This window comes from Ursus americanus, chromosome 25, assembly GCF_024610735.1.
Source record: "Ursus americanus isolate L20-20 chromosome 25, mUrsAme1.1.p, whole genome shotgun sequence".
NCBI lineage: Eukaryota > Metazoa > Chordata > Mammalia > Carnivora > Ursidae > Ursus > Ursus americanus.
The window spans coordinates 24502443-24520251 of record NC_142151.1 but is presented as its reverse complement, the minus strand read 5'-3'; the positions used below and the strand labels follow the sequence as shown (position 1 = coordinate 24520251).

Below are 17809 nucleotides of genomic sequence, written 5' to 3'. Positions count from 1 at the left end.
AGGACTGAATGCTTCAGGCTCAAATAACCATTAAGAAATTGCCATCACCCATCGAAATTAAAAGAAACGCCACTTTACTGACAATTCTGTCACTAAATTTCAAGAAATTATAGGTGGGAATTTTCTTACAAATGTTTTTAGCTCAAAAATACAGTACTTTGTGGGCACCTGGGTGGCTCAGTCAGTTAAGCATCTGACTCTTGGTTTTGGTGCAGGTCATGATCCCAGGTGCAGCCCTGCCTGCGGCTCTGCACTCAGCAGGGAATCTGCTTGAGATTCTCTCTTTCTCTCTCTACCCTCCCTGCCCTCTCTCTCTCTCAAATAAATAAATAAATAAATAAATAAATAAATAAATAAATCTTTTTAGAAAATAAAATACAGAACTTTGTTTCCTGAAGAACAAGCTTCCAGGGTGCAATTCAAAGCCTCCATCCTCAGGCTACTTAGTCTGGAAGGACATACATAAAATAGTTACAAGGTTTGTGTCATGCCAACAAATTGTACCAGAAGATGAGAAGTGATGAGCTAGATTCTTACTATATCTGAGCCACTGTCTCTAGTATGGAAAATATTTCAGAAGCCTATTTATACTCCAGGTCCATAACTTACTACTCAGAAAGTTTACACCGTGATGAGCCAAACAGCATGCTGACTTATTGGCTTCAGAAACCTATTAGTGACTACGAGAACCACTGTGTTAACCAGAAACACCCTGCATTTTTGTTCATCTCTCTTTCAGATCACATTTTCACAAGCAGTCTCTGGATATTATTTCTTTGTAATCAAATACTGGCAATTTAACTTGATAATTCTTTTGCACTTTCAGAGAAAAAGAAAGGGTTAGGTATGACTAAGTCACTTTTCCCATAGTTGTTTTTCTCCAGAGGAGCTTATTATTGTCTGTACCTAGAATGTTATTTTGCCTTCTTATCTTTTACTTTACAGGGAAAAAAATCCATCTCATTTCTGGGCTAGAAGTAATTTGTATTTCATATTATTTGAGCACTATTTCAATTTGATACTCTAGTTTTCTGTGAAGAAATTATATTTAAAGACGTGACTTTCAATCCCTGCCTAAGCGTATAGAAATGAGGGAAGCCACCATATCTGTCACCTCAGTCATCACCAGGGTGAAGGTGGCTAAAGTGGCCAGCTAAGCAGCATCTGCTTCTGTCCATGCACCATGTCCGGCGTCCCTCAGGATGCAGCCTGACTCCTGTGCCTCCCTTCACCAGCTAACATCACTATGGCAGCTCTCAGTGTAGAACATAGAGAAGTTAAGGAATCTGACAGGCTGGTAAAATTACCCTGCAACCTCAGTTTTTAAAAATACATATTTCAGATTGATATTTCTTCCCTCGAGGTTTTGATTAATTATGTCTGGAAATATAGGTTTCTTTTTAAAATGATTCACTGAAAACTTGGACTTAATATTCAAATATTACTTATCAAGTGGTTTTTAAACCCCTTGGTTAAAGTTACCATTAAATAAATGTCCTTAAACCTTAAATGTCTCCTTCAAATGAAAGAAAATTATTTTGTTCATAGTCTATCCCAAGATTTGTTTTAATGTGAAAACTCGGTGCTTGGAATATTGGATTCCCAGTCTCTCTTCTTTTTGAGGACTTTGCAGGGACCAAGAAAAAATATGACATCTGAGTTACAAAAGCAAATAAACAGTCAACTCAACTTTTAAAGGTAAGCAACAGTATTGCAAATTTGCCTTCTCTGCTGAAAAATAAGAAGACTAAAATAATTCGCACATATATCTTTCAGAGCCATCAGAACATGGATTGTTCTCGTATGTTCTGTAGTCATTAATTTTTTGTTAAATATTTATGTTGTTTTTGGATCCATCAGTTTTTGTCTTCTCTTGTTGTATGATAAATTTTCTAAGAACGGGGAAGAAGGAAATAACTACATCTTTACTTTTTGTCCTGTATCCTCATGCCATCCTTGTTGGTGAAGAAGTAAGAGCAGTTAGAATCCAGGTCACTTCAAATGCCCAAAAAACATTCTCCAACTGTACCAATACCTTTTAGTTCCTATGAGCAACACATTATTAATAGTTTAGCAGAAATTATTCTGGTTAAAGGGATTACAGATGCTCTGTCATTGTGTATCTCTTAAATGGCAATGGAAGGGAGGATTAGGAACTCTGACCTCTGCTACTCAGTTGATAAATGACCCTGTATCATTTAACCAGTCACTTCCTACATTGCTTTGTCTTTTTCATGATATTAACATCTAAGTAATTGACGAAGATCTCAATGGCTTTCTGTTTTGTTGGTGGTTGTGTTTAAACTGTTCCCCAAAGAGCTGATGACAAGGTGATTTTTTGGTCAAGGATTCCTTTTTGTTCAGTGTCCTTCCCTAGTTTACATCCTTTGTTGCCCTAGTCCATAACTGATCTATTTACATGTTCTCTTGCTCTTTTTCTGAGTACGCTTTAGGTTTATTCCTTGGTTTAAGAATAAAGCTATGGGGCACCTGGGTGGCGCAGTCGTTTGGCTCAGGGCATGATCCCGGCGTGCTGGGATCCAGCCCCATGTCAGGCTCCTCTGCTGTGAGCCTGCTTCTTCCTCTCCCACTCCCCCTGCTTGTGTTCCCTCTCTCCCTGGCTGTCTCTATCTCTGTTGAATAAATAAAATCTTAAAAAAAAGAAGAAGAAGAAAGCTACAGCCGCCCGATCCTTAACTTGTTAATATGCTAGACTCCACTGGCAGAAATGACTTAATTTTATCACTTCACACAGCCTGCTAGCCTTTCATAGTGCCCCTTACTACCCACAACTGTGTATCAGTCTTTCATTTTTTCTGAGATTGCTCAGTTTTCCCAATTTCGTTCCGTTTGTCTCTCCCTAGATTTCCCCTGTTCCTCATACTCTATTTTTCTGGATGTCACCTACTCTCTTACAAGTGCACTCTCTCTATTTTTTTAGCAACATTACCCTTGAGCTTCCAACTTCCTAAAAATACAATGGCCACAGCCTTCCTATCCTTCTGAGAAGTTTTCTTCTCAGACATTTCCTATAGGACATTGGGAATGTAAAGAGATTTTTTTTCAACCACTTCATTTTACAGCAAAAGAAACTGAAGTCTGTAGAGACACGTTACCAAAATTTACCTTGTAATCAACCATAGAGCCAAAACTAAATCTAAGGCCTTTCAACTGCAAAGAACTGGAGAATTCACCCTTTGTCCCCACTGACATAATTCCTGCTCTCAAAGGTCTACCTTCACTGGGATCCATTTCCTCCAGTTGGTATAACCATGAGCAGAGTACAGTCAAAATGCAAAGGAGGGGATCTGAAATCCACCCCAGACCTTGGCAGTCAGCACGTCTACCTTTCAATTCTGTAGCCAGGAAGGAGTTATACTGGATATGAGTTGGAAAGGGGACATGTTATTATATATAAAAACAGGGAAATTTTTTGTTGTTGGGTTTGGTTGGAAAAAAAAATGTTTTGAATCCTCTCATTGGATATCGGACAACATAATTTTGGCAAAGGTTTTAGCTTTTGTTGGTCGTCTTCGGTTATTATTTTGCTTCACTTCCATGGTCACAAATTTGTTCATTGATTCCGCTCTGTAGGAGATTCTTCGGTAGGTTTGATTTTTTTTTTTTTAACCTACCCTGTTTTGAAAAGTTCCAGGTGGCTTAAGATGCCTTACTTCTGTCTTCTCAGAGCCTCCACCCCCATCTGGTGGTATATTTAGGATTGACCATCAATGTGCCCTCACAATATTTCTAAAGCCTTTATTGGGAACAAAATTTTATTTTATCTGTCAGTGAATAACTTTCATATGATAGTCAGCTCTGAGTCTAGCATGTCTACTTATGGAAAATTGTTCAGAAACTAAGTCATCTTTCAGTTCTCATTGATATTCATGACTTTTCCCTGGTGATTTATAATGCTATACACTCATATAGCATTTCATGGTTTTCACATTATCTTGTTTGAGCCTATGAAATAGGTAAGGCTGATATTATCTCCCTTTTACAGTTGAAAACACTTTAGCTCAGACAGATTCAGTGACTTGCCTAAAGTTACTTAGATAGTAAGTGGCAGAGCTAAGACTAGAATCCTAGCAAGCCAGCATTAAGATTGTCTTTGTCTTGGGGTGCCTGGGTGGCTCGGTTGGTAAGGCGTCTGACTCATGATTTCAGCTCAGGTCGTGATCTCAGGGTTGTGAGATTGAGCCCCATGTCGGGCTCTGTGCTGGGGGCGTAGAACCTGCTTAGGATTCTCTTTCTCCCTCTTCCTCTGTCCCTCCCCTCAAATATTGTCTTGGTCTTATTACCCCCCCCAACTTGTCTGAAAGGAAAAATAACACATATTAAGAAGTAGGAATAGAAAAGAGACATTTTTATTCACAAAAAAAGGAGTTGGCTATCATGAGAATCTTAAGACTGCTCCATACAGCAAAAAAGATGTCAGGTCTTATTTCCGAAACTGCTAATTTAACAGAGTGCTAATTATTGGTACAAACAGCAAAGCAAAGTTCATTCTCAGTGGTCTTTGACTGCTAATCACATCTTTGTGCTACAATTGATTAAAACCATGCAGTTGTACTTGGAGTCACAGTTTCTTGCTCAGTGCTTTGCAAGGATTGTGTGGGAGTTCTACTGTGTGACTAATGGACAGTGTAGGTGGGTGATGCCACAGAAGCCACAGAAACAGAAATTTCCATGAGTTAGAGTGAGACAACTCTGTAAAGGCCAGGTGATTTCCCTGTGTCTGCCACCTGCCATATGAATTCTCAGACTTGCTAGGAGACACCAAAGAATCTAGGATAGAGAATAGAGGGAAGAAAGAGGAGGGGCAGAAGTAGGATTTGTTGTCTATCACCAGCACTGGCCTCAAGAATATCCAGTTGCTTAGGACCTGGGAAGAAAACACCAAAATTGCAAGCACAGGATATTAAATTCATAATTGGTAAAAGTGCTTATACCTAGGAGGCACTTCTAACAAAGTATTGGTGATAGAGTCCTTCCATGAACTAAGCTATGTTCACAACGTCGCCTAGGGTTCTGAATGGCCCAAACTGGATAACCCAAACATGAGGTGTCCTTCTAGCCTTCCAAGGAGCCTTCTTTGGGACCCTGACAAGAACCGTCCATAACAGTTTCTCCTCTTGGGGCCACATTTTGTAAGCAATGAGCCAGTATTTAATAGCCCAGAAAGAGGAAATAATATTTAATACTCTTTAATATGAAACCTTGCTAATGAAGTCTTGAAAGTCTAATGGTTAAATCTTCTGGTGTCAAATGTTTTTTTATCTATATTTTGTTATATATTCCTGCCACTTATTTATTAATATATTTCTCCTCTCAGCCCTCAGTGCTATGTTTCCAAAATTCTTCAGTTGAAATTTCATAGTTGTTTCCCTCAACATCCTTCCTTCAAAGTTTGTCAGCCACCATGCTCTCTCTCTCCCCTGCCTAACCTTCCAATGTCACAGTTAGGTTGTAAGGGAGGAGTTAAAAGACCTGCAATCTAGACTCTCCACCGGGCGAGGTCAGAGGTATTCCAGAGTTTAAAGAAAATTAGATGCCTGTGCAAAGGTCTCCAGTTCCACTTCCATAAAGGAAGCATTGAACATAAATATCTCAGACTGTGAGGTCTCCTGCTAAGTTCCCTGGAGAAGACTCAAGCAGTTGCACACGCAGAGAAAGGAAACGTTCCCTTTTTTGTTAATTTTTGTGTGTTCCTGGTACATTTTAAATCCAGGGAATATCTCAGACATTTAATGGAAAAGATAGGTACTATTCAAGTCCCATCAAGAAGGAAATGAAGGGCATGAACATTTCAAAATGGGTCATTGGACTGCTTGCCTCCGAACAATTTTGATCTTCATATTTAAGACCAGAAGTAAACAATATCCATGACCAGCTAATGAAATAGCTATGCTGCTTAACAATCAAAGAGCTCTCTACATCATAAATGATCATTAAAACTATAACCTAAACAAGCACACATGTTACAGAGTTGATTTAGAAAAGAGAAAGAAATGAATAATCCTTTCACCTTGGCAAAGGGTGAGGTATCACAGAATAATTTCCTCCCTATTATTGCCCTTCATCCATGAGTATGTTCAAGATCTGCTATTTTACCACTATAATCTTAATTTAAGATTAAGGCAAAGGAAAGATTCTAAACATCTCAACTTTATATTCTATAACAATTTCAGCATATTTACAGTCTATATTCTGTTTCACCATGCATTGCCATTTTATTTTTTTGTTCAGGACAATAATATTCAAATCTAGAGAATACAAGATGCCCAACATGTCACAGCCAGCCTTCTGCAAAGGAGAGGAAGCCAGCAGCAAACAAGAAAATGGTTTCTTTTTGAAAAGATAATTCCTCCAGACTTTACGGTAACCATTTCTTAAAGAAGGAAATAGAGTTTGTGGTCAAGTTAAACTATTTGTTTTCTAGGCTGTTAAGAAGAGAAACATTGGTCAAAAATAAAACCATCTCAGTCTTCACTTTATGCACATGATGTTCCCCCAACACTAATTTCCACCATTTCTGCAGGAGCATTTTCCAAAAGCACATTTTAGGAATTCTGAATCTGTGGTCTATCTGATTCTTTTTTTTTTTTTTTTAAGATTTTATTTATTTATTTGACAGAGATAGAGACAGCCAGCGAGAGAGGGAACACAGGCAGGGAGAGTGGGAGAGGAAGAAGCAGGCTCCCAGTGGAGGAGCCTGATGTGGGGCTCGATCCCAGGACTCTGGAATCACGCCCTGAGCCGAAGGCAGACGCTTAATGACTGAGCCACCCAGGCGCCCCTATCTGATTCTTTATACTTGGAATCTGGTCTCATTAAAGCATGGATTAATTGAGCTTCCTGATGACTGGAAGTAGTAGATGAAGTTTCTGGTTTCTCCCAACTAGTAACTAGTTGGGAGTTTTTAAACCTGCCTACACTTACTTCACATTCATCCAAATTAGTGTCTTCTAGCTGCAGTACTAAGTACAAAATCCCATGGTTGGGAAATGCCAAGAACGTTTCAACTAAATAATCTGATGGAGCACTTTTTTTTCAACTGTTCTTATTCCTTATTCTTTAACAATCTTATTCTATACCTATCACAAGTATGGAATGTGAAAAATTATGAAATTTGCTCATTTGTAATGTTGACTCTGTCAGAAGGTATGATTGCTTCAGTTTCTGAGAAACACTTCCAATCTATACCATGCAATCCTGTTTAACTTAATTTAACTTACATTGATTTATGTATTTATATAACATATGAAGAAAGATGGGGCATATACAGTCCTGGAATGTGAGGAGGAGTGAGAAAAGTAAGGATTTTTCCCAGTATCTGTTTAAAAAAAAATTAAGAAAAGCAAAATAATCCAAAAACCCACTCAGTGGTGACACTGAATTTTGTTTTATTACATTCAAACACCAAAAACTAAAAATACTTCATTTTTAAAAAGTCTATACCAAAGGACTCAAACACATACTTCTATACCAATGTTCATAGCAGCATTGTTCACAATAGCCGAAAGGTGGAAACAATGCAAGTGTCCATCAACAGATGAATGAATTTTTTATATGTGGTATATACAATATAACAATATTATTCATTCATTTAAAAATGAAATTCTAATATATGCTACAACATGGGTAAACCTTAAAAATGTTAATGCTAAGTGAAATAAGCCAGACACAAAAGGATAAATATTCTATGATTCCATTTATCTGAGGTACCTAGAATAGGCAAATTTATACAAGTGGAAAATATAATACAGCTTACAAGGAACGAGAGGAAGGAAGGAATGGGGAGTTATTATTTAATGGCTATAGAATCTATGTTTTGGGATGATGAAAAAGTTCTGGAAATAGTGATGATGGTTGCACAATACTGTGAGTGTACTCAGTGCCACTGAATTGTCCACTTAAAAATAGTTAAAATGATTTAAAAATACCTTTAATAAAATCTGATTAGTATTTCCAAGGCTAAAAGTAGACACCATATGCCGGTCTAAAGCATCTGAGAAGACATACATTGCTTGACAGAAAAATTTGTCATATACTTTTTGGTTTAATATAAAAAGGATTCACATTAACCCCTACATAGTGATACAACACAAATATTTTCTTGTCACCAGGCCACACTGATCACATTATTTCCTCATTCTTTGAACATTTAGGAATAGACATACACATTTTTGGAAAACTGTCAATAATACCTTATGCCACTTTGAGCCATTAAGTATGATCTTTGAATCAATCGTATGTTGGCTAAATGTGTAGGCTGTTCTGTCTTTTTTATGGTTACCATGGAAACTGTATAGTCATGGCATTACGAGGAGACTACAAGGGCATCAGAAAGTATACAATAAAAGTTAGCTTATTTCATGGTTTACAATTTCTTCCAGCTGTCTCCATTTGTGATTATCATGTTCACATTGGGAGTATAAACATACAACCAAAAGGGCTCCAGTAACTATAGCCAATAAGCAATCTCACCCATAACAGACTTCCAACCTCCTTTCCTCAAAGATTTGGATAGAAACACATGAAAGAAGTGGCATGTAAGCTTCAGGTGTTTTCAATTATTTCCCTCATATGAGCAAAGACTTCTTAATGCAAAACATGTTTCAGCTCAAATAGTTTTCCCTAAAGATTGTGTAGCTTCAGAAGAATTTCATCTACATATTCCTAATTCATTGACACTTCATCAATAACACAGTATCTCCTCTGAGCTCTTCTTTAAGATCATTTCCTCTCCGGGTGGTCAAAAATATGGTACATGTAAGTATTGCTTACTTCGGTGAAGTGCACTTCTAGAAAGGGTATATAACCTTTTGCCCCTGCAAGAAAGAGAAATAAATGCTCAGTGCTGGGATTTATAGTAGATTCCTTGTCAGTTGAGTCACCACAGAGTGTTCTAGCACAACACTATTTTCCTATTTAAGAACTGTCGGCTTTTCTCTAGAATGGTATGGATGGGGGAAGACAGACCCACCTTTGCTGGTATAAATCATTAACTGTCTAAATGCTCAGGCAAGCCTGTTCAGGGATTACAAAGAAAGAATGCGGGTTTGGAGCATTTTGTTTTCCTAAGTTCCTATGAGTGAAAGTGACAACATCGGTCATTTAGGCTTTAGCAGTCTTACATAGCTGTGAGCTTTATCTTATAGTTCCAGAAATTTGCCACTTCATTGTTGCCTTCTGCAAGTTGCCAGGACCACTCTGTTTGTAATTATTTTATAGGAATTATGAGGTTTACTTCATAAAGCATTTGAGTAATGAACATTGCTAAATAACATTCACAGTTTAGGGAAACAAATTCATCTACAGACGGATGAACTAGGTGAATTACAATGAAAAAGAAATCCAGAACCCTACCTCCTGCTGAATATACTCCAAAGTAGGTGAAAATTTAAGCCACACTCCAGCACATTCTCCCTGTCTCTTCCCCTTTCTGTCTCTTTCTCTCCCTCCCTCTCTCTTTCACATACACACACACACACACACACACACACACACACATATTTTATGATTTTGGCAGAAAATAATGAAAAAAAATGTGAAAAGGTAAACACTGTTCTGATGATGAAGTGTTTTTGGTTAATTGCCAATGAGCCTTGAAGAGGAATCCAAATTTTCAGATCAGTATCAGGGCTAGAGTTCTTTTGGGAGGTAAACTCCTGCTGCTCTTGGCACTTTATCCCAAGTCAAAGTAGAGGAGGCGTTAGAATCTAATCATCTGAGCAAGTTTTAAATGTATAGCAACAGTACAACTTCGCACTAAAGATAATAAAAATGGTTACCACACATATATGTTTACAAAAATACTGGTTTGAAATATATCTATAGAGACATATTCATAACATATACATATTATTTGAGATTACAAGACAAACTAGATACAAGCAGAAATTTTGTTTCATTTTTAGAGTTTCACTTTCCTAATATTTTACTTTTCTTACAATAAAGACCACTTCAGCAGGCTGAATGCCATGAAACCTCCAGCCTGTAGTTTATAGTTTACCACAGTATGAGAAAATATAAAACTTTCAAAATATCATAGGAACTAATTTTCAAGTTCATTTCTCATATTTCCTGCTCTACTAAAAACAGAGGATCTATAAGAAGGTTGGGGTTGGGTATGGGTAGGAAAACATCCACTCCCAAGATGGCTCATTCAGATGGCAGGCAAACTGATGTTGACTGCATGTTCATGCCCACATTGGTCTCTGCATAAGGCAGCTGGGGCTCCCTCGTGCCAGTTATCTAGGTTCCAAGAGTGAGTGTCCTAAGAAACAGAAAGTGGAAGCTACCAATTTCTTAAGATCTGGATGCAGAAAATGACATGGTATCATTCTGCCATGTTCTATTAGTTGAGAAGTTAGGGAGCCTGTATTTCAGGGGAGGGGACATAGACATTACTTTTCTATAGGAGGCCTAAGAATTTTGTGGCTTTGTTTTAAAACCAGCACTATTTGTATATCACCAAGAAAATATATACTTCTTTTCAATTTGATCTTGTCTTTTTAATCTCAAGTGGGAATGTCTGCCCCAATCTTAGAAAATAAAGTATATCCCCTGAACAAGTTGAATCCTGATATTTCAAAGAATCACAACAAAACAGGCAAGAAACTGTGACATCCTCATATTTACTTAGGGAATACTGTAAGTTTAATTCAAAAAGGGGAATCTGTTTGAAATATTGCCCTGAAACAAAAATGGGCTGTAGAGATTGTAAATTACCTCTTAATTTCTTGCACCACCTTTCTAGGACCCCTCAATATCTTTCTCTCTTTAAGTCACTAAAATCTATACAGATTAGCTGGAGATATATCTTGAAGGGCTGGTAGTTGCCTGGCTAGTTTGCATTTTGCAAGCTTATTTTTCCTTGTCATGCATTCTTAATCACCAAATTTTTTTGAGCATGTATTATATGCTAAGCACTGGAATTTTAAAAATACATGATTCATGGTTTTATGGGGTTCATATACCAGTGGGAAACATGCTTGTAACCAAAAAAAAAAAAAAAAAATCAAAGACATACCACAGTAAAGCTAAACATAACATCCTGTGGGTTCTTAGAGAATGAAGAATTCCAGGTAGGTGCCATGAAGCTGATTTTAAGAGAAAGTGAAGATGCTTCGGGCAAATGGAGAAACAGAAAGTTAATCAGCACATGCAGGAAGTAAATGGAAGGCACCAGGTGGTTTTGAGAAATGACCATTTATATTGGTGTGCGTAGAATAGGGAATGAAAGGAAGAACAAGGAGATGAGACTAGGAAGGTAGATTCAGCCAATCCTGAGCTTTGTGTTCTGGGGCCAAGTGTTTGAACATTATACAAAGGAAATAGCAATTCCAGATTTGCCTTTGGAATCTGTCAGTACATGGGAAAGTGAGAGATGGAGAGAGAATTTGTTCCAGTATAATACAGTGGCTATTTTTCTAAGAAACCTTTTCCAAATGCACTTTTTATAAGACTTGCTTTAAAACAAAACAAAACAGGGGCGCCTGGGTGGCACAGCGGTTAAGCGTCTGCCTTCGGCTCAGGGCATGATTCCGGTGTTATGGGATCGAGCCCCACATCAGGCTCCTCCGCTAGGAGCCTGCTTCTTCCTCTCCCACTCCCCCTGCTTGTGTTCCCTCTCTCGCTGGCTGTCTCTATCTCTGTTGAATAAATAAATAAATAAAATCTTAAAAAAAAAAAAAATTTCAATGAGAAAAAAAAAAAAACAGAGTAGAGCATTTCTAGCTACACATATATAGTTACAAAACCTAAAAGACATTGAGCAAATGCAGTGTTTGAATTCATCTAGCTTTGGCTTCAGAGTAAAGGTCTGTCTTTATTGTCAGGATAAGCTTCTTAAAATTCTCCTTACCTCCATCATCTACTGTTAGAACAAGGCACACAAATAAATACTTGAAGAAGGCAGCCATGATTTGTGTGATGGGTTCCACATCCCCCAGGAATTTAAGGTTAAGCCATTCTCAATCTGTACAATTAACTCACATTACCAAGTTAGTAATGGCATATTGTCCAACCTCCTTTGTGAAAATATGCTACTGGGAAATTGTCATATTCAAGTAGCTGTCTCAGGAATTGAGGAAGGTATTGTATTAAGAGGAAAGATTGGAGGTGTGAACCTAAATTGAAAAGTTGGCTTGAATTATTCTAACCCTATGTTACAGAATTTTCAGGTAAAAACTTCATGGGGGATGGGGAGATAATTCTAATTTTAAAAAGACTTTTGAAAAATGTGCTAGTAACAAAAACAGACACATAGATCAGTGGAACAGAATAGAGAATCCAGAAATGGACCCTCGGCTCTTTGGCCAGCTAATCTTCAACAAGCAGGAAAGAATATCCAAAGGAAAAAAGACAGTCTCTTCAACAAATGGTGTTGGGAAAATTGGACAGCCACATGCAGAAGAATGAAACTGGACCATTTCCTTACACCACACACAAAAATAGACTCAAAATGGATAAAAGACCTAAATGTGATACAGGAATCCATCAAAATCCTAGAGGAGAACACAGGCAGCAACCTCTTCAACCTCGGCCACAGCAACTTCCTGCTAGACTCGTCTGGAAAGGCAAGGGAAACAAAGGCAAAAATGACCTATTGGGATTTGATCAAGATAAAAAGCTTGTGCGCAGCAAAGGAAACAGTGGACAAAAGACAACTGACAGAATGGGAGAAGATATTTGCAAATGTCTTATCAGAAAAAGGGCTAGTATCCAAAATCTATAAAGAACTTACCAAATTCAACACCCAAAGAACAAATAATCCAATCAAGAAATGGACAGAAGACATGAACAGATATTTCTCCAAAGAAGACATACAAATGTCCAACAGATAAGTGAAAAAGGCTCCACATCACTTGGCATCAGGCAAATACAAATCAAAACTTCAATGAGATATCACCTCATACCAGTCAGAACAGCTAAAATTAACAAATCAGGAAACAACAGATGGTGGTGAAGATGCAGAGAAAGGGGAACCCTCCTACACTGTTGGTGGGAATGCAAGTTGGTGCAGGCCTTCTGGTAAACAGTATGGAGGTTCCTCAGAAAGTTGAAAATAGAGCTACCCTACAACCCAGCAATTGCACAACTAGGTATTTACCCCAAAGATACAAATGTAGTGATCCAAAGGGGTACCTCTACCCCAATGTTTATAGCAGCAATGTCCACAATAGCCAAAGTATAGAAAGAGCCCAGAGGTCCATCGACAGATGAATGAATAAAGAAGATGTAGTGTGTGTGTGTGTGTGTGTGTGTGTGTGTGTGTGTGTGTGTGTGTGTATACAATGGAATATTCAGCCATCAAAAAAATGAAATCTTGCCATTTGCAACGACGTGGATAGAACTAGAGGGTATTACGCTAAGTGAAATACGTCAATCAGAGAAAGACAATTATCATATGATCTCATGTGTGGAATTTAAGAAACAAAACAGAGGATCATAGGGGAAGGGAGGGAAAAATAAAACAAGACAAAATCAGAGAGACATACCATAAGAGACTCTTAATCATAGGAAACAAACTGAGGGTTGCTGGAGTGGGGGTTGGGGTAACTGGGTGATGGACATGAGCACATAAGGAGAGCACATGATGTAATGAGCACTGGGTATTATATAACCCTGATGAATCACTGAACTCTACCTCTGAAATTAATAATACACTATTTGTTAATTGAATTTTAAAAAAATAGATACTAACCTTTTATCAAAAAATAAAGAAAAAATAAAAATGGTACTAAAAAGAATGACCTATATTTTTAAAAACCTGCACTATTAGTTTTGCCAAAGTGAAAATTAGCTCACATATTATGGCTCAACATCCCACAATGGCACTTGTTCCCTGTAGTTTGATATCCGAAGTGAAATCTAAAGTGTGTTAAATCTTCTGGTTGATTTCTGGTCACATTATGTTTCTCCCTTCTGTATTTATTTGCATATTACTGTCTCAACTTTATTTTTATGTAAAGTTTATTTTTATGTAAATTGTCAATTCCAAAAATGTTCCCAAGGACTCTTCCTGCCCCCATCATGGGAAACCCCCATCTCTTGGGGGTTTGATTATTAATTGTTTAGGGGTTGTGTTCCCCCTGGTCACTAATCACCTTCTGCTGAATTCTTGTTCTTGTCTTACCTTCTCCACGTGCTGTCCTTTCCCTCAAGCTGAACGTTACTCGGTACTACCAGAATCAACCTGAATACTACCGGAATCCTCCACATCCCAAAATACTTCCTACATAAGGCTGTATGTGTCCAACACACATTTTATTGGGACAGTAGAGAGGATTTATGTCACTTAGTCTACAGCACACCAAAGAAGTTAGAAGTGAATGTTTATCATGTATGTTCTGAAGCTTTTTGGGCATTTCCATACCAAATTCTGCACCCAGGGGCACCTGGTTGGCTCAGTGAGTAGAGCATCTGACTCTTGCTCTCAGGGTCGTGAGTGTAGAGATGAATTTTTTTTTTTTTTTAAAGATTATGCACCCAATCACAACGTGTGAGTTTTTTCCCCACACCAAGCAATTCTCCAAACCCCAGTTGGGTGTTCTACAATTTAACTCAATTCTAACACTATCTACCTGGTCCCACAGGTTAAAGGCTCAGTCCTACCTGACTGCCCACCACCCCACTACCACTGTAGATGCCCCCTTACAAGTTCAGGTTGTCACCTGTTCTTCCGACACACTGGTATAGATCAGAGGTTCCAACGACCCCTTCCTTGAGTTAGATTAATTCACTAAAGCAGCTCACAGAACTCAGAAAAACATTTTACTTACTAGATGACCAGTTTATTATAAAAGGATATAACTCGGGAACAGCCAGATGAAAGAGATGCATAGGGCAAGGTATGGAGAGGAGGCACAGAGCTTCCATGCCCTCTCCTAGAGCATACCACTCTCCTCGAAGCTCCACATGTTTGTTCACTGAGGAAGCTCTCCAGATCCCATCCTTTTGGGTCTTTATGAAGGCTTCATTATAAAGACACATGATTGATTAAATCATTGGCCAGTGGTAATTGATTCATTCCCCCCTTCTCCTCCACAGCAGTCAGGGGGATGGATTCAGAAGGTTCGCTCCCCTGGTAACCAGCCCCCATCCTTAGATGTTTTCCAAAAGTCACTTATTAACATAACAAAAGCTCTCATCACAGAAAATTACAAGGGTTTGGGGAGCTCTGTGCCAGGTATGGAGATGAAGATCAAATACGTATTTCTTATTATAAATCACAATGTCATACCACCTCTGAGAGCTTCTCAAGGACATTGCTCCCATAAAAGCGTGTTGCTTCATCAATCTTTCTTCTTAGCTCCATTTCCTTAGCTTCCTAGTCCAGTTCTAACTCTCCAACCACAACACCACCTCCATGATGATTGACTTTCCTATTACTTCTCTTACGGAAAATTACTCTCTTTAGCTTTTTTGTTGTGGTTGCTAAATAAGTCAATCTTCTTTCAAAACAAACCCTGATTTCAAATTTATTAAGTAATGTGTTCTGCACTCTACATTATACCCATTGGCCCATTCTCTAATCAGCATTTGATTTTATCAGTATAAAATGCTGAAATATAAGTTGGACATGTCTACTGGCAGTTTCATTTGGTAATTATTTTTGTAGAAAGAAGAGGAAAAACCAGTTATTGAACACCTACCTTGTGCAAGCCATTGAACTAGACAGCTCTCATTTTAGCCTCAAGCAACTTTGGCACCCAACACCAGCAGTCAGCTAGAGCTCAACTGCAGTTGCTTTATCTACATCTGGCCAAGTACTCTATGGCTCACCTCTGTCAACTGTCTATTTCCAGTTCACTTTTTACAAAGGCAAGCAACTTTGCCTTCTGGTATTCTGGAGTGGTGCTAGTCAAAGATTAGTCTGTAGACAGTTGCATTGAATCACCTGGAAATTTATTAGAAACTCATCACCCTAGAATCAACTCTAGATGTACTTTCTATCCCTAGGTGGTTATTATGCACATCAATGTTAAAGAAGCACTATTTAGAATACTAAGTATGTTACTAGGATCACAGAAGCTTTACAAATACTTCCTGATTAACTTCTGTATTCAACCAGGACTGCTAGTTCAGCATAAGAAGATGTTGATGACCCTATATCTCCAGAAGAAAAAGCAAAATAGTTTAATAGTGCAAAAGTAAAGAGAAAAGAAAGCTTTAGTTCTGAACATAAGCTCTTCACGAAAATTTTTAAAGTAATTTTCATCTTTCAAATTCCCTTCCATACCCCCATTAAATAAGGCTTCCTTTTGTCCACATCTTAACTGTAAATGCTTCATTTTGAACTTTTATGAACTTATCCATTCTGTTTAGATAATAGATTTGTTACTTTTGTTCCTTGGCAACTAAGGAATATATATACCTCATTAAGATTTGTAATTGCCATGTGTTTCAGAAATGATATCTTTGAAGAAAGTATTATGGTTTAAATTTCACTTGTGTTAGGAAAATTTTACAATTATAAGTAAATCCTCTTTGAAAGTGCCAAATGGAGTTTTTGCTAGTTCTTTTGTAGCTAGCAAAAAACCACTATAGATGTCTATCATTATCTATAGTGTTTCTTTGTTAGTTTTAGGTTTGTTTCCTTATGTCTTACTATCTTTTTAAAAAGGGGAGCTTAGGGGGGAGAAATATGAGATAGTGTTAGAGAAGAACAAATTACACATTATAGGTTTTTAGGGGACTATAAACTTTTAGAGGCACCTGGGTGGCTCAGTGAGTTAAGTGTCCAGCTCTTGATCTCAGCTCAGGTCTTGATCTCAGGGTTGTGAGTTCAAGCTCCATGTTGGTCTCCACTAAGAAAAAAAGAAAAGAAAAGAAAAAAGAAAGAAAAAACTTTTAAATGTTCAACAAGTAGGGGGAGCTGATTTGGGCGGGGGAGCAGGAAGCTCAAAAGGATATTTGCTGAACTGGTTTTTTTTAAATTATTATTATTATTTAAACTCAAATAGTTTACAAAAAACTAAACTTCCTGGTTTACTTTCTATTTTATCAGCAACATTTTCAGAATCTTTGCTATAAAAATAGATCTAATACATTATTTCAAATTGCAGTAATAAATTTATAGCCATGTCATAAAGATATTGAAAGCTATAGAAATATGTACATTTGAAATCAGTACATAAAATCTTTATATCCTCAGGGTTTTTTTCTTTTGTTTTTCAATAATATCATTGGATTTTCTTATGTAATTTCATCATAAGCATGGTACATGTTGTCTCATAGTCTTCATAACTACTTAAAATGGCCAACGGGGCAAGTCTCATTATTTATCTATTCACCTCCGGGCATTCAAATCATTTCCCAAATATTTCTTGTTGTAAACAACGCCTCAAGAAACATATTCCTACGTACTATTGTTTCTATATGTTGGCTTATTTACTTGGTGTCCAAAAATGCTAATGGACATATTTATTTTTAAAATAACAGTAATTTAGAGAGAAGAATTTAACTTTAATTGAAAACTCTAGTTGAATAAAATATGAATATTTTCTAAATTTAACTTCCTCATTCTTAACTCCAAAAAATTCTCGTATTTCTTTTAAAAAAAGAAATTCCACAAGAAAAACTCAGATGTAACTATCCAGGTAACTTAAATACATTTGCTTTTTTCTGTCAATTACCTGGTAAACTTGAGATTAATAAATCCCCTGACCGAACTTTGCTTTATAGACACAATCCTTAAGGTTAATCAGTACAGTTAAAGTTCTTGGTCTTCCAAGTCTTATTTAGGTCTCCAGATTGTTTATTTCTGCAAAGAAATATTTTAACCAAGGGGTTA

The 17809-nt window shown here is 37.4% G+C and overlaps 1 protein-coding gene across 4 annotated transcripts in view; it reads left to right on the top strand.

Annotated features, from left to right (window-relative positions):
* LMNTD1 (lamin tail domain containing 1) overlaps positions 1 to 11034 on the top strand; it is a 475396-nt gene extending 464362 nt beyond the window's left edge. Inside the window, exons 7-8 of one of the 4 annotated variants that reach the window (XM_087855703.1) lie at positions 1624 to 1698; positions 6253 to 11034. In XM_087855703.1, the coding sequence (XP_087711829.1) occupies positions 1624 to 1659 (36 nt within the window). In that variant the 3' untranslated portion in view covers positions 1660 to 1698; positions 6253 to 11034. Of the gene's footprint in view, positions 1 to 1548 lie in introns of all 4 variants that reach the window. The other 3 variants (XM_087855705.1, XM_087855702.1, XM_087855704.1) reach the window with 3 other exon arrangements.
* The last annotated feature ends 6775 nt before the right edge of the window (positions 11035 to 17809 follow it).